Raw genomic sequence first — 21,293 nt, 5'->3', positions numbered from 1 at the left:
TTAACTTCGCGCTCCTCCGAGCATACGCAAACGCACCCCGCCCCTCTTTGCGGAAGTGGCCAATGTATTCACAACACGAATCAAAGGCAGACAAGAAAGAGACGATAGCATTTAGTAATAACATTTTTAATTACTCAAATAATTTTAAACATAATCAAGGGGAACTTCTGTGACTGGTTATTAGGTCTGCGCTAATTCGCCAGTGAAATGCAAATCTTTTACATTCAAAATAGCGTAGGATTCCCGGGTAGCAGGACGTTCTTTAGCGCATGCTCTCTGCGCATGCGTAACCCATCCTTCTAAGCGGAAGTAGTTCGGATGTTTTGTATTGCCCGTATGCATGGTTACGTTGACTGTCACTGTCATATCTCCGCTGGAGATTTTGACAAGGTATGAACGTCATTTTAATCAAGTTCGTGTATATTTTATCCCTTAAATACAAGTATAAATTGTTAACTTTTTTTTATATTTTCACTGTTAGGACATTGACGACGTGATTGAGAATTCAAAACAGGTGAAACATGTCAGCTAACTTGTATTATCCTGTGTCTACTTTATGCACTTAACCTTAGTCTTCTGTGCGTTTTGTTTCAAGGCTGGCTTGGTGGCGTTATTAGCTGTGGCAGAGCATGCTGGAGAATTTGAAAAGATTATAGAGTTGTCACAAAGGTAAATGAAACAGAATTCAATCTGAAATGTCTTTGTCTTTTTGTCTGTTTATTCTCATTAATATTTGTACTTTGCTCCAGGTTTCGAGGTTTTATTTTTCCCTGTTTGGGAGTTCATCCTGTTCAACAAGTGTCTCCAGAGCAACAGAGAGGGGCTTCTCTTCAGGTCAGACAGACTGCCATCAGTTGGTTTACCCAAAGACAGCCTTTTAGCATTGACACAATGCAATAGTGGGCTATTTAAAGAAAAAAGATGTTTTTATTAATGAGATTTTGTTCACAAAGTAAATCTAAATAGTGTCCATTGGTACATAAAACAAATAATTCAACGTTTTAATTTAACCATTCAACTATTGGCTGTCAATTGGTCTCAGATTAACATCCATCCATCCAATTCTGATGGATGGATGGATGAAGGGAAGCTACACATTTTCACTTGTAGCAAGTGAAAATGTGTTATAATATGGGTGAATTTCTGAAGTTGTGATGTTAAAATAGATAATTTTTTATCTTTTTTTTTATAGGACCTAGATGCTGCTATTCCCATAATAGAAAAATACAAAGACCACCTTGTTGCCATTGGAGAGGTAATAATCCGTGTGTGTGTGTGTGTGTGTGTGTGTGTGTGTGTGTGTGTGTGTGTGTGTAGAGAAAATGATGATGACGATGAGGAAGTGAGGAAGTTTATGGATGCCATGAGGAAGGACAGTACATGAGACAGGGGGCGTTGGAGAAGATAATATGGACAAGATGTGTAAAACTTTTTTTCTGTAACTTTAGGTTGGTTTGGATTTTACACCGCGATATGTCACCAGTGATGATGGAAAAGAAAACCAGAGGCAGGTCCTCATTCGTCAGGCACAGATTGCCAAAGAACTGGATCTCCCACTGTGAGTCATTCTAAAGAGAAGACATTAACTTTACTGGTAGTCTTAGGCTTCGCAAGTCAGTTTGTGACTGCAATTTTTGTGAACCTCTGCCAAAGATCAACTGTCCCTTTTCTTTAAATGAAATCCTAATTGAAATTCCAGTAACACATTACAAAACATGAATACATTAGTTTTTGGTTCAATTTAATCTCAGAAGCATGGAAGACTTAATGCAATTTCCATAATACTTTTTATTTCTAGAAATGTTCATTCAAGATCTGCAGGAAGACCCACCATCCACCTCCTGAAAGAGCAAGGTAAGGTTTAGATGAAAGGTGGTCAACTGTCTGAGAGGCTTCCATCCAGACTAAGAAGAATTCAGGCAAATCTTTTTGCTATCAAAGCAGTTATACTTTATGAGAATGCCTTTTTCAAGCAGAATATACAATTTTCTTGTAGTCAGTTAATGTCAAAGTGCAGCGTTTTAATGCATGTGACAAACCTAAAAATAAGCAGTACCTACAAATGTATACAGTATTTATAGGTACAAATATATATTTGTAGGTATCTACCTGTTCAGAACCGCTTCAGGACTGGATGGTTTTCTCGCTGGACCTCTCTTGGAATTCCCTGTTGAACACCTGAGATCTAGATTCTCAGTTCACCTGATGGTCTACTGGAGTCTTTGAGCTGTGAATCGCTGTTCCTCTGATTTGCCACTAGGTGTTGAAAAAGCTCTACTCCATGCTTTCGATGGGAAGCCGTCTGTTGCCATGGAAGGAGTTAAGGCTGGATATTTGTTTTCCATCCCACCTTCCATTATAAGGAGTGAACAGGTAGAACCTGATTATGTTGAATGATGTTGTATTAAATCTGTCTTCAGTAACGCTGACCTACACAAAAGTGTGTATATGTATAATTTTCTTTTTTAGCTGTGTAAATAGGGATTTTATCAACATATCTTTACCCTTCAGATGTGAGCATGTTCAGTTTACACAGCTAAACTACTGGCATGCTGTCTTCAGATAGCACACATGTGTTTACTCTTATTTTATTGGTTGACATCTCATTGAACGTTAATGATTGATGTTGTCTTTGTGTATTTTCCACCAAGAAGCAGAAACTTGTGAAGCAGTTGCCACTGGAGAACATATGTCTGGAAACAGATGCACCTGCTCTCGGTCCAGAAAAGCAGGTAAAGTTGTTGTTGTTGTTGTTGTTTTTTCAATCAAAATAAATCCAGAAATTGAAAAATTTTGCCAAAGTTCTTCTTTTTTGTGTTTGTTTGAATTAATACCCTTTTTTTTAAATTTTGTATTTGTCTGAGAGTGTTTGTAATATATCTCTTATTTGTGAGGCATACAGCTAAAATCTGTTTTTCACATGCAAACTGTTTTCTTTTTACCCACTCAACGTCTCGTTTTACCCACTCAGTCATCTCCTTATTTATTCCGACTGCAGGTGAGAAACGAGCCCAGAAACATCTGTATTTCTGCAGAGTACATCAGTAAAATCAAAGGAGTGTCGCTGCAGACAGTGATGGATGTGACGACGCAAAACGCTCTGCGGCTCTTTCCAAAGTTGAAATCTGCCATTAGACCCTGATGAAGCTTTCAAAGTTTTATTCTGTTGGTCTATAATTTTGTGAATTACATAGCCTCACAGAAAAACATCACAGCAGTGTTCTCCTAGATGGACCCTTTAGAGGTATAAATAAAATAATTAGTCCGTAGAACTCATCCAGTGTACCGTAATCCATGTGTCCAACAGCCTTGGCATCAGTAATAATCTATTGAGGAGGCTTTCACTTGTGTTGTTTGTTTGGCAGCAGTATGCGGCAAATATACATAAAGAACTTCCTTAAAATTTCAGAAATATAAATAAATGGAAATCTCATAGTATGTAGGGCCAGCAGTAGACTGTTTAGATGGAGGGAATACATCGAGGAGTTGATGAAAGAGGAAAAGGTGTGGTGGACCAGGAAGTAGCAGCGATTACCAAGGGTGAAGTTAGAATGGCATTAAAGAGGATAAAGAATAGGAAGGCCGTTGTTGTGGATGACATTCCAGTGGAGGTATGGAAGCATCTAAAAGAGGTGGCTGTGGAGTTTCTGACCAGGTTGTTCGACAGAATTCTAGCAGATGAGAAGATGCCTGTGGAATGGAGGAAGAGTGTTTTCATGGCAATTTTTAAACAGACCGGAATTACTACAGATACTTGTGCATTGAACATTAGTAACTTAAAATCCATGATCTAAATACTGAATAAATTTTAAGTAATAGAGTCAAAGAATAGTTGAATTACTGGAGAGTTGAGAAGTTTTTCAATTTGATGGTTAGCCAACATTAGTTTTTGTATCAAACTAATTATTTTGAGGTTAGAGGTTTTGGAGATGAAGTCAGAGAGGCCAGACTGAGATGGTTTGGACATGTCCAGAGGAGAGATAGTGAATATATTGGTAGAAGGATGCTGAGTTTTGAACTGCCAGGCAGGAGGCCTAGAGGAAGACCAAAGAGGAGGTTTATGGATGTAGTGAAAGAGGACATGAAGGTAGTTGGTGTGAGAGAAGAGGATGCAGAAGACAGGGTTATATGGAGGACACTGATTCACTGTGGTGACCCCTGAAGGGAAAAGGCGAAAGGAGAAGAAGAAGGCCAAAGAGAAGGTGGGTGGATGGAGTGAGGGAAGACATGAGTGCAGGTGGTTTTAGAGAGGAGGAGGATGAAGACAGGCTGACATGGAAAAGGAGGACACCCTGTGGCGACGCCTGACGGGACAAACCGAAAGGAAAAGTGGACTCTTCAACCAAAGACGCTGGAAAAGCATTTACACACGGGAGTTAAACAATATCCTCTTGGGCATCAATAAGGGATTCTGAATTAAACGTTCATTGTATGTGATGCATCTTTAACATCCTGAATTTCATTAACACCCTGTTGATACTAGTCAAAGTCACCAATAGTTTTTATTAGAAATGGAGCTGCATTCATGACACATTGGAAAGTTATTTTCACTCTACTATATTTTTTTTTTTTAAAGTCAGGATTGTCCACGTTGTTGTTTTTAACGACTGTAAATGCTTCATTGAAAAAACTTTTTTCACACGAACGCACCATTAACAAGACTTTTAAAAATATTTTTCAACTGGAGTCAATCCCCCCAAACATTATCATTTACTCTTCTGTAACATTTAAATACAACTTGACTGATGCAATTTACTATAAAGGAAAATATTTTTTTAAATATAGTAAATGTAAAAGTACCATCTATATGACACTTTAACAGAACGTAATGACCATAAAAGAGCGAAAAAAAGGGAAAAAAATCAAGTAGATAATTGCAATTAATATAAAAGTGCAACGTGTAAATTGGGTGAAAATAAATTGTAACAAAAAATTCGGATTTACATGAACGCACCACAGAGACCACCCTCAGCGGCCACGTCACCGCCTCGGTCGCGATGAGGAGCGACTGACAGTCGGCGGGACCAGTGCGGTGGTTCGTCGCTTCCCGCAGCGCGGATGACGCGCGCCTCATTGGCCCGCGTGCGCCTCCCGGGGGGGGGGAACTCGGCGTGTCCTTCAACGTGTCGCCCGCCTCGCCTGCGGCTCGAGCTCAGGTGTTCACTACTAAGCGTGTCAAGTCAAATCAAGGTGACGGCTCGCGCCACACCATGCTTAGCACGTGCCCGCAGCAAAGAGGACTCGTGTTGTAAAGTTGGTGAGTGGAAGTTTTTTAATAGTTTGATGGGGTTTTTTTAAAAAATGTTTCCGGTTGTTTAGAAACTTTTTTCATCAGGACTCCTGACATTCGAGAGCCTTCAGAATGGAGCATGAAGACAGTGTTCTTCCAAAGTAGCTCATGAAATGTCGACTTTTGTTCCTCATAATCTACAAATCACAAATTTCATAAACTCATGTGAGAAGAACCCCAAAAATCTAAACTTAAGGCCTAAATTTGCCTGGTGACGTTTTTCCTGACGTCCTGACCAAGAAAAGTCATCTCCTGTGGTGTAGAACCTCTACAGGTAAGTTTTAGGATTCTGATCTGTAGATCCATGAAGCCAACCTGGAACTTTTTGCACCTGCACCAACTTCCTGGGAGAAGGATGAATGAATGAATGAATCTGCTTGAAAAGAACCTTGACACCTGCAGCGTGGAGAAGATGGAATGAATTGCATCAAGCATCAGGTAATCTTGGAAGGAAATGTCTCTGATGGTGTTATTCCCATCCCTGCAGGTGTCGGCACCATGACTGGTGACATGGTGCTCTGGAGGGGTGTCATCTGGGTGAAGCAGGCGGCCAGCGGAGCGCCACTGGGAGGCCTTCTCAGCACTGGGAACCAGAGGCTGAAAAACTTCCATCACGCTGCCGGATCAGCGAGGGTGAGCGTGATTCAGCTGGGTAGAGTTTCACAAACACGCAGATGTCATCAGAGTGTTTCTGCTGCCATCGCCTCATCAACGCCAACGATAGTCAGCAGGGCTGAAATAGAAGGCCGAGGGATTCGGAAGGGATTCAGAGTCTGTCACGGTAAAAATAAAACAATCGCAAGATGATGGGAAGTCGGATGAAGTAGTATCGAGTCATCGCCACTTCCTTCCTTTGAGCCTTGGCTTGAATCATCTCGGTATAAATTATAATAAAAGACGCATTTTAATGTTCCCATCATTCCCTTTTTGTTTTTGTTTGCAAGATCTCTTGAAAAGATTTGCATCTTATTTACACTTGGATCTTGTGAGAGGAAGAATTGATTAAATGTGGAGGCCGGTGGGAATGTGGATTTTGGATCTGTTTGTTTGTCTTTCACTTTGGCAAACAGATGGACTTAATTTCTGCCAATACAGCTTTCCTGACTCAAGAAAAAAAAAGATAAACAAGAAGTAGTGCAGCAACAAATATAAATAAAAATAGATCAGATTAAATAATGGCCTACAGATGGTAAATATTAGACGATAGATACAGCGTTTAACAAATCTAGAAGACGACTAGACTTCTTATCAGTGCATTTCCCACAATACCAAGCAAGTCTTTCACCTGTTTAACATCCTGTGTCCTCCAGGAGCCGGGAGCTCTTCCGGACAGGTGCTCCACTATGAGGGCTTGTTTCAGCACCTCGGCCTTTGAACGGGCGAGCCGATCCGGCGCTAAGAAGCACCACAGGAACTGGAACCGGCAGCTGCTCTGTGGACGTCTGGCGCTGTTCATCCGGGACGAGTCCACCGTCAACCGACCGACATCAACAGATGTGGAGAAAGGAGGAAACGCCAAGAAGAAGGACGTGAAGCAACATAAACAAGTGGTAACCGCTGTGGCATCAGTTCGAAGAATAACGATCCGCTCTAGTAATTTTATTATTTCACCTGAGCATTTTTATTTTTTATTTTATTTTTTACGTGTCAGCTCAGTGACAGAGCCAGAGAGACGAAGGTGCCCGTCACACGACTGGGAAGGCTGGTGAATTTTGGAGGTGGGTTTGTTTAGTGGTGTGGGTTTGTTTCCCTGGAGGTGTTGTGGAGTGGTGACCTTAGGCTGACCTGGGGTCAGACTGTGGGAAAGACTGTAATGACGAGCGCTGGGGAAAACGTTTCGGGGCATGCCGGAGACACTCCTGAGAATCTGCTGAATGTGACACGTGGAGTCGGTAGCATCAGCTGTTTGCTCCTCGTCTCTCTGAGATCTGATTACTCTGAGTGAAACCGGAGCTCCTGGTGTTGTCGCTGTGGTCAAATCCGTGTCTGTACAGAGCGTTAGAAAGGTTAACAATAAAGATGAAATGTTTTCAACCAGCGTTCATCTTTTCATTCATCAAGAATGTGTTTTTACTGATTTACTCTTTGCAGGTTTGGCGGTTGGACTTGGCATCGGAGCGATCGCTCAAGCCGCCAAGAGGAGTTTGATGCCCCAGCAGCCAGGTGAGGGAGCAGAGATTTCACCTTAGGGGTCCGGGGGTTTTTCATCGCATGAGACGGAACACCAAAAATTCTCAATCATTTTTTGTTTCACAACAATTCTTAACATATTGAAAGAGAAATTATTTCACCTGTTTCAGGTGATTCTGTCCTAAATAAGCTTGAAAAGAATTGACGCATGTCTGCCTCAGTTGGGCTCTTGTTTTTTGATGATGTAATAATGGATGGATCATCTGTGGTCTTTAGCTCTGGGTAGTGACTGAAAGAATGATATCATGAATTCATGCAGCCAAAATTAGCTTCCTCTGTCGGGTGAGGCCGTCAGAAGCTCTCCAACCAACAGCAACCCCACAAAAGATGATTGGTTACAGATGAAGGATAGAAAAATGTTTCTGTTGTTTTTGAACTTGCAAATTTCTAGGCAATGTCACAAAATCGTGGCACAGATTCCTCCATAAAGAGGAGAAAATTCTTAAATATAAAACCTACTTGTTTTCCATTCGACTGCTCTTAACTTTAATTTATTTATTTAATTGACTAAATTTAACTTGAGATTTCCAATCTTTCCCAGTGCCTTTGAATGCAACACTTATGAAGGACGTAAAACTCTTTGTATTTCTCAGGTAGTAAAAAATCCATTCTGGACTCGAGTGCCTTCATGTCAGAAGCAAACGCTGAAAGAATCGTCCGGACGCTTTGTAAAGTGCGAGGCGCCGCCCTGAAGCTGGGACAGATGCTCAGTATTCAAGGTGAGGTCATCAAACATATCCTCACACACATAGAAATACATCTTTTAGTACTCGTTACAAGGACATGATGACTTCATTCTTACTGGGAAAGGACAGTCCATCCATGTGACCCCAAACTGGTGCTTCTGCCCCAGCAGCTCTTCATCAAACCGTTCAGACAACTTCACCGACGATGAAATGTCATCACCTGAAATAAACCTGAACGTTCCACCTCGCTGGCGTTTTAGCTTCAGATGCTTCATTTCCAGCAGCATGTCACACCGTGAGGTTTCTACTCATGACAATATATAAAGGAACCGTCACACCCAAAATTAAAAATCCAGGTTAATATTGTGAGATAAAATTCAAAAACGTAGACAAATGGTTTTATTTTTAACTGCAATCTTCTTAAATCAAGGATTTATTTTGCATGTTTAGGGGAATGTAGGATGGATAAATGAATGTAGGAAATGTCTGATAAGACTGGAGAAAATGGCACCACAGAAAACATGGTATGTATTAGTGTTTGTAGATGCGTGGATGTTTGGTAATGTTTTGTTTATGTTGTTAATATTGTTCACAAGTGAAGTCCGGATTTATTGATTTATTAGTTTACAATTCCTCGTTGGTGACTTTGGTCACTTAGGGCCCAATTTAAACATTCTAAAGTTCAATTAGAGCCAATGCAACCCCAAGTTTTACAACCCATAATCTAAGCGCAGTGAAAGGGGAAAGCACACAGCGGTCGTACGCAGACCCATAAATATTTATAGGTGTGTTTTATGAATCAGGAGTCAGTCTGTACTTGGAGCCTGGTTGTATAAACAGCAGTGAGGGGCAGGTGTGAGATTCCCAGGTGATGGACCCTCTTCCTCCCCCACCTCCCTGCCGTCTGTCCCACCAAGGAATGCACATTACTGCACATGCAGCCATATTTGATTACACTATTACGTTGGTGTCAAATAATCATTTTTATTGAGTAAGCGAGACGAGGACGATGCCACGGCAGGACCGAGTAGAGATACTTTAGAACGGCTCTTTGTTGGAGAAGTTTAATCACCGTCCACCTCATTTTAAGCTGTTTTTAAATAGACTTGTCCTTATATTCATACAAAGTTATTCCACACAATTGCCAGCGACAATTTTGTTTTTTTTGTTTTTGCTTTTTTAGACAGATTTGTAGTCATTTATCTTCCAGATAAAAAACCCACATGCTGGTCTCAGAATCTTAAGATGAACAGTCTGGGTCTAAATATTCCTTAATATTGTTTTTTTCCCATTTTAATCAACAACACCTTTATTTAGGACAGTATTTTTACTCTGGTTTTGTTTCCTCTCAGACGACGCCTTCATTAACCCACAGCTGGCTAAAATCTTTGAGCGTGTTCGACAGAGTGCGGACTTCATGCCCTCGAAACAGATGATGGTACGTTTCAGACGGAGCCACGGTAACACAAACATCAGCGGACCGAGCTCGGATACGAGACGGGTTCTGTCTTCTGTGCAGAAAGCCGTCAGCAGCGACCTCGGCCCCAACTGGAGAGGAGAGCTGGAGTACTTTGAGGAGAAGCCGTTTGCGGCGGCGTCCATCGGACAGGTGCACTTAGCCAGGCTGAAGGACGGCCGGGAGGTCGCCATGAAGATCCAGGTGAAATACAACTCAGGAACTGCCAAAACGCTGCACATATTTTGAAACATTACATGATCAAATGTGTCTTTCAGTACCCCGGAGTCGCCAAGAGTATCGACAGCGACGTGAACAATATCATGACTGCTCTGAGTTTGAGCAACGCGCTGCCTGAAGGTGACTTTTATCTAGTGTCAACAGCTGCTATTGTCAGCCTCTGCTACAGTCAACAGAAGCGTCTCCATAAACAGCCTGAATGTCATGATTCTCAGCTCCTAAACATTTGCCCTCTTTGTGTTGGCAGGGCTGTTTCCCGAGCACCTCATCGAGGTCATGAGCCGCGAGCTGGCGCTCGAGTGTGATTACATAAGAGAGGCACAATGTGCCAGAAAATTCCAGTGAGTTGTTAACAGATATTGCAAAACCAGAGCCAGGGTGATTGTGAAGTAGCTTTTTTTTTGTAAATAAGATAGTCATCTGTGGTGAATAACAATGAATACAGTCGAAGAAAATGAAAGGAAGTGAAGTCAAGAAGTATCAATAAACAATGATCAGTGAATGATTCTAACGGAGAGCTGCACTGCCAAAAAGAGTTAGAAAGCAGGAAAAGAGGAAGAATGCTTGATAGTGATACAGCATTTTAAAATCAGCTTGTTCTGATGTAGAAATAAGTTGTTTTTTTAAAAAAAGGGGAAACAGCCTTTTAGAAACGGTTTATTTCATGTTTCCAGATTTTACAGAGCAGCTTTCAGTTTGCGCGGTTGGCCCAGACATGAATGAAGCTTAAAGATTGCATAACGGTAATCCAGAAGATGTTTGTATTCCAGCATGGAACATGTTGACACACCGAGGGGAAGCGTATCTCCCCTGGAGTTTATTTTCAGCCACCGGGCTAGCCGTGTTCTCCTGGATTCCAGAATCTTCTGTTGACATTTTGATCATCGTCTTCTAGCTCAGGTTTCTTTTCCCTTGTTTGTGTGACAGAGAGCTGCTGAAGGATCACCCTTTCTTCTACGTTCCTGACGTGATCGACGAGCTGAGCAGCCAGCATGTCCTCACCACCACGCTGGTGCCCGGTTTCCCTCTGGACAAAGCCACCGACCTCTCCCAGGAGCTCAGGAACGAGGTACGAGCACCGCCAACAAAGTTGAACCTTGATCGCTGTGAGGAAGTCACAAGGAAAAGCAGATTTACCTTTCAAGATTAAGATTCACGCAGATTCCTCCTGAGATGTTCTTTTGTCAGTTTACTCCTTTGTTTTTTGCCAGATTTGCAAGCAGATCTTGAAGTTATGCCTGAGGGAGCTGTTTGAGTTCAGGTACATGCAGACTGATCCAAACTGGTCCAATTTCTTCTTTGATCCAGAAGCTCACAAGGTCAGTTTGCGTCTCATCCACACTGTTGTCATGTTGTCACACACATTTCCCCTTTTCAGTGACGTCTTTCCCTTCAGGTCGCGCTGTTGGATTTCGGAGCGACGCGAGGATTTGATAAAAGTTTCACTGACACTTACATTGAGGTGAGAAGCTGTAGAAATGTAACGTGAGACTTTGACTCGTTGACTGTCAGTATTTTATTTGATTATTAGAATTTTATTAATATAATATGAGTAAGTATTAGTTTATATTCAGGAATGACATTCTGTTAAAGTGTCGTCAACCAGGAAGGTTATCTTCCACCAGGAAGAAAATGTCATTACGTTTTTTAAAAATGCTGCTTAAATCACAAACTTGTCTCGACATGAACACATTTCGGTTGGTCGAGGCGATTAATCCGGCTCCTTTTTGCTTTTGTTTCTCCACCAGATTATTTATGCCGCTGCCAATCAGAACAGAGAAGTTGTCCTGCAGCAATCCAGAGACATGGGCTTCCTGACGGGATACGAGTCCAAGGTATCGTCGTTCAGCATAAACAACAACACACAGTAATCAGTGGTGGTCAGTCAGAAGTCGTTTCTATGGAGATTGTGTAATAATCCAACTCTTAGAATTTATTTTCAGACAAATGGAAGCTGATTTTAGTAACTAACACATCCAGACAGGTGACTGTGAAGTTGTTTAGCGCCCTCTGCTGGTGGTCATTTGGAATAACTGGCTAAACGGAATGAAACGGAAAATATTAAGTTTCTTGGATGTGGAATTATTTGGTAATTTTTTATAACCTTAGAATTTTCCTAGAAAGAAGTTATTTGATGGTAATTTGAGCCGTAACAGAGCCAGTCTTATTCATTGGTGAAAACATTCAAATTAAATTCCACAATTCTTCTGTTAAAAAGACCAAATGAGAGCAGATGTAGTTTTGATTCCGACACACCGCTGTGTCCTGTTGCCTAGGCGATGGAGAAGGCCCACGTGGACGCAGTGATGATCCTGGGGGAGGCCTTCTCCTCCTCCGAGCCCTTCGACTTCGGAACCCAGAGCACCACAGAGCGAATTCACACCCTCATCCCCGTGATGCTGAGAGAACGTCTCACGCCGCCGCCTGAGGAGACGTATGCACTCCACCGCAAGATGGGCGGCTCCTTCCTCATCTGCTCCAAACTCAAAGCGAAGATCTCCTGCAAGAACATGTTCCAGGAGGCCTACAGCAACTACTGGAGAGACGGTCGGCCCGGCTCGACCAAATGAGGGTTCCAAGATGCCCGTTTGACTCGAACAATTTAACTCGCACATTCTTAACTGAAGGGCAGCCTGGACCAGATCATGTCCACATGGTAAATAGTTTGTGTTTGTTTTTTTCTACTTGTCTGTGCTGACTCATCAGGTAAACTTGGAGCAGTAACAGGAAATCAGAGCGTCTTCCATCATTCAACTAGACCCCACTTCGAATGTTATGGCAAGATAACAGATTAATGTCTATATTTAAATGGATTTGTGATACTAAGTGTACAACCTGATGATTTTGTCTTTAAGCTTTGATGAACTTTCTCCGCCCGACCCCAGGATATTTTTTTGTTTGTTTTTGTTGTTGAAATATATTGTCACTGATGCTCCAAGTTAGCGTCAGTGAAAAGCTGAGAAATGCTTGGAAGTTGGATCAGTTGTAGGTGAAAACACCTATTTTCCAGTTTCCAACAGGTTTTTTTTTTTCTTTACGTCCAGTTTTCTTCAAGTCTAGTGAAGTTTCTTAATTTTTCTGCAGCTTTACAGGAATAAGACGCGGCAGAATTCTTCTGAACAACTCAAGTGAATGAAAGCATAATCCAGGTCTTCACTGGGACGGAGACCTGGATAATGTTTTGATTACATTTAAATTTTTAGGTTAACTGGTCCTTGAAGTCATGATTTACTTTGTTTCTCCAGCGTTTAAAAAGGGGTTAACAGTTTAACACAAAATGAATGATGATAAATCCCAAAACTTTGTTACTAGTTGTGATTAAGTCTGTTATTTATTGACGTGAAAGCAGCACATATATTATCATGCCTGACAAATGCAGAGCCAATGGCATTGATAAAGAAGCTATCAGGGCTTAAAATCTGATGCTTCAACTTTTGGGAGTCATTTTTATCACGTTATTGTATCAGCATGAATAAATATTTTCTCGAAGACTTTGTGTGAATTTATAATTATACTTGTGTATGCACAGTGGGTGTTGGAGCTGTTTGGAAGCATTTACTGTACTTGAATGATACAAACATTCAACAAGCAGCTGAGACTTAAATGTTGGAGGTGATGAAGCTTCATCCCTAAACTGCTTCTTCATCGCTCAACTTGGATTGTGATGCTGGAGAAGCTGAATTCTGAGCGCAGGAGCGTCGTTGCCTCTGTCAGGACAGTCTGCATGTCGGCGTCTTCATCTGAGGACGAAATTTACAGAAAGTCTTCAATCACAATCCAGAGTAATTTTTCAATTGAATTTAAAAGTTCCCCTTACCTGCAGCCAGGTGGACTGACAGTAAAGAATGAGTCATGTTGAGGCTCCACATGTGCAGATTGTGAAGAGCCACGACCCCCCTGACAGACAGCAGCAGCTCTCTCACCCTGCTGACATGAACGCCCTGAGGGACACCTGCAGAGAGACAGGAGCTCAAAGCCACAAACGACAGTCAGTACAGATGATGATGCATTAAAATGTTGAGTTTACCTTCCATCAGTATTCTGAAAACATCCTTTGTGAACTGCAGAGTTGTTCCGAGAACGAGAATTGAGAACAGGAACGTACAGATGGGATCTGCTACTTTATATTCAGGCTGTGAGGAAGAACAGGAAAACATTATCAGACGACAGTTTCTGAACCAATCCAACTTTAAATGGATGTTTATTCATCATGTAAAATAAATTGGTAACACCCACTCCATTCAACCCGGATTAACATGAAGTTACACATTTCACCACCAGGGGGAGATCTTCAGCTGCTGCTCCCTTTAAACCCATAAACACGAACAAATAATCCAGATTCTACTCTGTGCAGCAGAATTTATGGGGTTTTGTTATCATGTCCTGCTTGGAAACATCCAGGTAGTCACATTTTTTTGTCCTGAAATAATTCTTATATAATCACACCCAACAACTATAAAAGATTTAAACAACATCCATCCTTTACTTTTTGAGAAATTCTCCCAGCAACCCTAACCTAGAACATTCTGAACTCTGTGGCGTCTCACTGATAATGACCCAGAAGTGGATGATGGTGGCCGCCAGCAGGACCCCAACACTCTGAACCAGATCTCCCAGCACATGGATGAAAGCGGCCTTCACACTGGCGTTGCCGTGGATACGCTTCTCTTTGTCCTGCTGCAGCCGGCCAGAGGGAAAGCTGTGACTGTGGCTGTGTGTGGCGCCGGACTGATGGAGGATCATCACCATCCTAAGTAAAAAAAATGGCTTTAGAACAACCTGTGATGTGAGCTCATCCATGAGCTCATCGCACTCACAGGACGTTCGCCGCCACGCCGCAGCCTGACGTCATGAGCATGATGTCACTGTCGATGTCGTAGTCTCCATCGATGATCCTCTGTGTGGCGGAAACGACCAACACCGCTGACACACTCCAGACCGACACGACCGACAGCAGCATACCCAGAATCTCTGCAACGCAAGAGTCGTGCGAGAAACACACCTGAAATCAAACACCAGTCAGAAACCTCAAAAAAGGTTTGAGCAAAATCTATTAAACTTTCAAAAGCAATCAGGTGTCCCCATCGAAATGTTGAACTAGTCCTTTAAAGCAAGGCCTCACCTGCTCGATGCCACCCAAAGGTCATGGTGTGTGTCTGAGGCCTGGAGGAGATCCACAGGGACAAGATGCTGACCACGATGCTGCCAAAGTCGGTCAGGAGGTGAGCTGCGTCCGTCATGATGGCCAGACTGTGAGCAGCGTATCCACCTGTGGAGAGTACAGACGGTCCTGAAGAACTAGTCTCTGGACGGGATAGGAGGCTCTGAACATGTGACTCAATCCAAAAAGATGTCAAGAGGAAACATGTCAGGTCATTGTCACTGATGGTTCAGACGGAGAAGCAGAGGAAGAGAGTATTTGCCTACCTTGTGTTATGAATAATTTACTGTTCATGTGTTAAAATGAGCGTCTTCTATGTGGATGTTGATAGTTACATTTCAGACTTCTTAGTAGAAAAACGTCTTAACCTCTAAAAACGGCAGCTCCATAATTCTAATAAATTGATGTTTTTATTTGTCGATGCTTTTTCTCATCTCACCGACCGCCTCCCCGGTCATAAAGACGAGGGTCACGGCGCAGGCGAAGAGCAGCTTCCTCCTGGCCAAACGTCTCGCCTCCCTTTCTCCTTCCGACGTCGAGTCCGCCTCCCAACAGAGCAGCTCGGGCTCCCACAGGGCGTCCACACCGGAGGCCTCCGAAGAGGAGTCGGAATATTTCTCCTCTGGCCTGACAGAAGACACACCGACTGGTTTCTTAAATGATATCTGTGCTGATAGAGTGGATGAGGAGAGTAAAAACACACCATATCAGAGGCTCAGCGATCAGATGTTGTTTCTCTGAATCCATGGAAAGAGGACGACCCCCCCCCTGACGACCACAGAAGTGTTGAAGTGAATTTTGGCACCTGGTCTAACTTGACTTATCTGACCAGGGTGGAGCGCGACATGAGCCAATGGCAGCTGTTTAAATCACAAGACGACTTCCAGTATCACCCATTTTTATTTGATCAAATATTGATTTTACAATTTGGAAACATTAAAGATAAATGAATAAAATAATATCCAGGAATGTCAAGATGGAACATAATGTACAGCTTTTTCTTATGAGATCAAACAAATAAAACCTGAGCAAGAAAGAATCAAGTATTATAATATAAGGCATTTATATGAAGCCAATTCACTCCAAATATACAAAACTGACATTTATATACAGTTCAGGAGTCATTTGAGCTATAAATATACAGACCGAAGGCTAAAGATTATGCGCATAAATTATTAGGTTATGTGCAAAATGTCTAATGTTTTTCCATTCAGCAAAAAATAAAACATTCCAAATCAAAGATATAATTTAAAGACTGGCTCACACTGCAGATTTAAATCTGAGATGAGGCTGAAATCAATAATCAGAAAAACAGACCCACATTTAATCTTTTCCTGGATCTCAAACACGCACAGAAGAAAAAACAACAGCATTTTTATGACTGACATTCTCTTAAATCTCCTAAAAACGCTGAATTATCATTTCCATTCACACCCAAAATATTCGACATTTGAGGAACATGATCTGATATGTGTCTATGTTTAGCGTGACAAAGTGTAATCCTTGAATAACTCAAGAAAAAACATCCATTAAAATAGTATTAAAATATTTCTGACCCAAAGTCGGAGCAGAAGCAGTCTCAGACCATCGTGGCGGGTTTACCAACTTGAGAAACTAAAGTGCACGTGAAAAATGTTTATTTCTGAAGGTTGATCTGCATGGCTATGTCTCTCCAGTAAAAATACAGGCTGACCTAAAGAAATAAATAAGAGACTGAATAAAACATGAAAAAATTGGAAAAATTGTGGCACAAATATAGTTCAACAAATACATCTCTGCAAGTCTGACGAACAAATTTAAACCCCGACTTTGTCCCCGTCATAAGCTGGTGATGATCAGCAGATCAGGCAGTGATGGGTTTTACGAAGCGGTCCGGATGTTGCAGGACTCCACCCACTGGTCCCGTCTGGATCACGACTCTGAGGCGCTGTTGCTTCCATGAAATGGAATCACAATCGGTACACTCTCACCTGGATGCGTGGGAAAAAACAAGTTGTTAGTGAAAACAAACAGTTTTTATACCTTCATTTGTTTCCAAGCAGAAGCAGAAAAAGAGTTGTTTGCTGGAAATGAAGAAAATCTCAAAAGCTTCTCAGCAATTTTCTGTGAGTGGCCTTCAGAATGGAGAAGAGGCAATTACTAGTCGAGTTTGAGGTGGATCCATATTAAAATACAGATCCGGAATGATTAGTGTAACAATGAGGCCAGAATAGCATTCAATAAATTCTTATCCAGATCAGGGGCTCAAAAATGTATAAAAATGTCAAAATAAACATTAACAGAGCCAAAATAGATTCGGGATTGAGATCTGCTTCAAAATCTATTCTACTCTGTGTGCTCCTGTGGATTACATGAGCCACAGAAACTTATAAAAAAATCTCCCAAATTTCACAAAATGCTTTTAGAACCACCGCGCTTCATTACGAACAGAAACAAGCATCAGCAAAGAGAAGCATTAGTCACAGCTGTGCTGCCTCTGTGCATCCTGCAGGTGTTAGTACAAGTAAAAATGCAAATGCATGAAGATACAGTTGATGACAGCGTTTTAAGAAGCTGCAGACACATGAACTCCTCCAAAGTGAAGCGTTGCTTCAAGTTCTGCCAGGAAAGCCTACCAGCTGAGGAAAGGTGAGCTTTACCTGGAGAGAAGACAACTTCTCCTGGAGTTTCGCTAGGAGTCGGTTGAATAACTATAACATCGTCTCCTGTCGTGAAACAAACATTTAAAACTAAGCAAACGCAAACAGAGCGACTCAACTCACTGTGGTGGATGTCAACACAAGACTAAGGTTAAATATTACCATCAAGATTGGCTAAACAGCAATCCTGAAAGCAAAAGTTTCCCCTAGTAACTTTTTTTATAGACCACAGTAGTTTCACTTTCAACCCACAGACAGTAACAAAACAAGATCTACTGATAAAATTCAAACCAGGGAAAATTTTATTCAATAGAAACAACTGATTGTTTCAGTTTCAGTTTAATTTAATGCTAAACAGGAATCAGCTACAAAGAGTGGCTACAATATCTGTCCAAGCTGAAGAGAATCCAATCCGCTCACCTGCATCCTGTCGTCCGATCTCTGCCTCCAGGTCGTTGGGGTCAATATAAGAGAAGTCCTCGTCCTCTGGAGATTTACACTTCCCACAGCAGAAACAGCAGCAACAGAAACAGCAGCAGCAGGTGACGATGCCGCAGCACACCAACAGAGCCTGGGCACAGAGGGAGGGAATCAATGAACCAACCCTCAAAAACTCTTAATTTTAAAAAAAAATGTATATACTGATTATAATCCCCGTAGGGAAATTAGTAGCACTCTAACTCTAACTCTAGTTAGTTCAAATCAAGTCATACATATATATGTGTGTGTACAGGCTCTGAACACACAAACACACACATGGGGCCTGTACGCATGCAGAGGGAGGTAGAGTGGTGGGCAGCTCCTTTATTGGTGCGCCCCAAATGAGCAACTGCAAGGGGGACAGCGCCTTGCTCAAGGTCGCCTCGGCAGTGCTCCGGAGGTGAGCTGACACCTTCCACTGTCAGCTCACCTCCGGGTGTTCTTTTTTTTTTTTTTGGCGGGAGCGGGAATCGAACTGCCGATCTTTGAAACATTGGATGACCTGCTCTCCCGCGCGCTCTACCACTGAGCCACTGCCGCCCCTACAATCACAATTTCAGGTCATATTAACGCCATTACGATTATAAATATGGAAGTACTATTCCCTAAGACTTGTCAGAAACAATTACAGGCCAAAACAACATATAATAAAATAAAATAATATAAAAGGTGTAGGTCCTTTTGAGTTAAGTCAATCTCGTCACAAAAATATAAAATACAGGGGAAATAAGTATCAGCTTTACATCTGTTCACCACAAATACTGAAATTACAAAATCATTAAAAAACTGTTGAAAGCACATGATATCATGTTCCTGTGCAATAAATCTGAATAAAAACATATATTAGCTCGTTGTGGCTGTAGCAGAAAGCGGAACTGCAGAACAATAGTTGGATATTGCCGCGTATGTTTGTTCGTATCTTCGAGTGTTCGTTGGTTTATTCATTTATTTATTTAATCAGTTTATTGTTGTCTTTCCAGACATGTTATTACAGCTGACTTAACTTTCATCAGTTTTGGAAAATCAACAACAACATCCGAAAAGAATAAAAAGGGTTGACGGGTAGAAGCCATTGGCTTGTAAAATTGTTTAATGTTCCTATGTTGAGAACTACCTGTACAGAAAAACAAAGATGCATTTCCACTTTGCACATCATGCACCTCTCACCTTGAACCAGCACTTGGACATCAGGAAGTAGTACTTGACACCTTTTTCCCCAAACTGATCGGCGGCGTAGAGGCCCATGGATCCATATTCGTCATAGATCTTACGTTTGCTCTCATCACTAAGGATCGTGTTGGCGTTGTTGATCTCCTTGAATTTCTCAGCAGCTTCTGGGTTGTCTGGGTTCTTATCAGGGTGATGCCTCAATGCCAGTTTCCTGCAAACAGGTCAATATTTTGTAAATATCACACACCCTTTTAGGGAACTTATTAGGTTTGATTCACAAATTAATCATGATTTGAGTTTTCATTAAAAGATGTCAGCTTTGAAAGAATGTGCTCTACTAATTGTCTTTTATTCTAGAGACTAATACCTTATTTCTACGTGATCACTTATTTGTTTTGCTCTAAATAAGGTTTTCAATCCCTAACTCTGGGAAAACACCATTAGCCAAATATTTTAGTATGACATTAGTAACTAAAAACAAGCAAAAAAATCTAATTAATTTATACCATTAACATAGTATGCTGCTGAAAATGCGCAATATACAACCGGAACTCTAATGTCTTCATGTCTTATAGATAACATTACACTGAAACGGCATGATCTCTTACAACTGATGTAAATAATACTTTACATTATTTACTTTTTAAAGTGTCTGTGGGGTTGTAGATGGGAAATAAATATGTTAAAATACTGGATTTTGCACATTTTCAGTTTCAGGTAAATTAAAATATTCTTCAGTTGGGGATTTTAAATCAATATTCAGGACGTTTTCACGACTAATTGATAGCAAAGCAAAATTCCTGTTGGGGATAAATTTCATTCTGTGTATAATGAACATTGTTTGCTTTTAATACGGATGATACTGATGGCTATTACTATACATTTTTAAGAACAAAGAATTAATTAGAAAAGAAAAACACACAAAAGAAAAACAGAGCCTTAAACCCCAAGAACACAGACGGAAAAAAATACATACCTGTATGCCTTCTTTATCTCCTCAGGAGACGCTCCTTTCTCCAACCCAAGGACTTTATACAGACTGTCTCCTGCTGTTGACATCTTACGCTGGGGTCTGTTCGGGTCCTCCATGTTTCAGGATTTGAAAACTGTGACATAAATAAATCAAAAACTTCAATGACAAAGGAGATAAACTGCATTCAGGGTGAAATAATTCATTCTTGAAGTTTTCACATCTCTTTTTATGGACACTATAACTATTCATCAAGCTCTTTAAAGAAGAACTCCATCAATGAACATCTGCTTAAATCGAATATTAAACAGAAGTAACTCTATAACCCGAGAGCTCTAGTCGCCCCCTGCTGCTAACTAACTTTGCTAACTTTAGCGGGATACGCGAGAAGAAAGTTAAAGTATACGTACTGGAAGTATTAAATGGATTATTTCTCGTCGAATCATAAGAGTTCTGAATAATTCCGTTGATTATATTGGAGAATACCACATGAATCAAGGTGGGTGTTCGGATTCCTGTAGTTTCGTGAACCGGACAAACTTTCAAGGGGCCGCAGCAGAGAAGCAGGAAGTGATAAACGGGAAATTTACGCGTGACGTCACGAGTCGGTTTCACGCGCTCGATTGCGCGTCAGATATGGAGGAGGGACAATCAATCTCTACACGTTGTGATGTTATGATGCTGTGACGTCAGATAGTGACATGCCTTACAATGTAAGAAGGGTGTACCTTACCCACCATGTGGGCCTCCTGCTATTTTCACTTTCACTTTTTATTTTATGTTATTTTATTCTATTTTATACTGTTTTTTATAAAGTATATATCTATGTAAAAATAAACATCATGCTTATCTCATATTATTATTTAGAAAGAGAAAGGGGAAGTACTTTAAAGTACTTATGTGAAGAATTTTTACTTAAATCTGAAATTTATTATTTTAAACTTGAATAATTTTAACGAGTACCAAGGCAGTCAAAGACTGCAACATCCCGCGACACCCCTGAATTCAAAA

General features: G+C 41.2%; 4 protein-coding genes across 6 annotated transcripts; 2 read left to right on the top strand and 2 right to left on the bottom strand.

Annotated features, from left to right (window-relative positions):
* The first annotated feature begins 285 nt into the window (after positions 1-285).
* Positions 286-4,745, top strand: LOC137610863 (TatD DNase domain containing 3-like). 2 transcript variants are annotated; one of them, XM_068338744.1, is made up of 10 exons: positions 286-390; positions 482-514; positions 596-669; positions 750-834; positions 1,193-1,255; positions 1,449-1,558; positions 1,799-1,854; positions 2,261-2,373; positions 2,655-2,732; positions 2,999-4,745. In XM_068338744.1, the coding sequence occupies exons 1-10, from the start codon at positions 319-321 to the stop codon at positions 3,140-3,142; spliced, it is 828 nt and encodes a 275-aa protein (XP_068194845.1). In that variant the 5' UTR covers positions 286-318; the 3' UTR covers positions 3,143-4,745. The 2 variants fall into 2 exon arrangements, with proteins under 2 accessions (XP_068194845.1, XP_068194844.1); XM_068338743.1 differs by having other exon boundaries at positions 2,652-2,732; positions 2,999-4,744.
* Positions 4,746-4,907: 162 nt separating this feature from the next.
* On the top strand, positions 4,908-13,351 carry coq8ab (coenzyme Q8A, genome duplicate b). Its single transcript, XM_068338741.1, has 15 exons — positions 4,908-5,257; positions 5,778-5,923; positions 6,601-6,840; positions 6,942-7,008; positions 7,382-7,453; positions 8,074-8,199; positions 9,519-9,604; positions 9,686-9,826; positions 9,901-9,982; positions 10,110-10,203; positions 10,790-10,931; positions 11,074-11,181; positions 11,259-11,324; positions 11,611-11,697; positions 12,139-13,351. Exons 1-15 carry the CDS (start codon positions 5,059-5,061, stop codon positions 12,430-12,432), a joined length of 1,950 nt encoding a protein of 649 aa, XP_068194842.1. The 5' UTR covers positions 4,908-5,058; the 3' UTR covers positions 12,433-13,351.
* Positions 13,352-13,482: 131 nt separating this feature from the next.
* On the bottom strand, positions 13,483-15,800 carry LOC137610862 (proton-coupled zinc antiporter SLC30A2-like). The gene is made up of 8 exons (XM_068338742.1): positions 15,727-15,800; positions 15,463-15,650; positions 14,985-15,131; positions 14,680-14,833; positions 14,420-14,612; positions 13,890-13,995; positions 13,680-13,814; positions 13,483-13,602 (listed from the first exon to the last, which is right to left on the bottom strand). The coding sequence occupies exons 1-8, from the start codon at positions 15,768-15,770 to the stop codon at positions 13,505-13,507; spliced, it is 1,065 nt and encodes a 354-aa protein (XP_068194843.1). The 5' UTR covers positions 15,771-15,800; the 3' UTR covers positions 13,483-13,504.
* Positions 15,801-15,910: 110 nt separating this feature from the next.
* On the bottom strand, positions 15,911-20,839 carry dnajc5gb (DnaJ (Hsp40) homolog, subfamily C, member 5 gamma b). Of its 2 annotated transcripts, XM_068338546.1 has the most exons (6): positions 20,693-20,839; positions 20,289-20,418; positions 19,310-19,523; positions 18,083-18,233; positions 17,663-17,728; positions 15,911-16,993 (listed from the first exon to the last, which is right to left on the bottom strand). In XM_068338546.1, the coding sequence occupies exons 2-6, from the start codon at positions 20,399-20,401 to the stop codon at positions 16,935-16,937; spliced, it is 603 nt and encodes a 200-aa protein (XP_068194647.1). In that variant the 5' UTR covers positions 20,402-20,418; positions 20,693-20,839; the 3' UTR covers positions 15,911-16,934. The 2 variants fall into 2 exon arrangements, with proteins under 2 accessions (XP_068194647.1, XP_068194648.1); XM_068338547.1 differs by lacking the exon at positions 17,663-17,728.
* Positions 20,840-21,293: the final 454 nt, after the last annotated feature.

This window comes from Antennarius striatus, chromosome 17 (assembly GCF_040054535.1).
Source record: "Antennarius striatus isolate MH-2024 chromosome 17, ASM4005453v1, whole genome shotgun sequence".
Lineage (NCBI taxonomy): Eukaryota > Metazoa > Chordata > Actinopteri > Lophiiformes > Antennariidae > Antennarius > Antennarius striatus.
The sequence above is the reverse complement of the archived record's forward strand: the minus strand, read 5'-3'. Positions and strand labels throughout refer to the sequence as shown.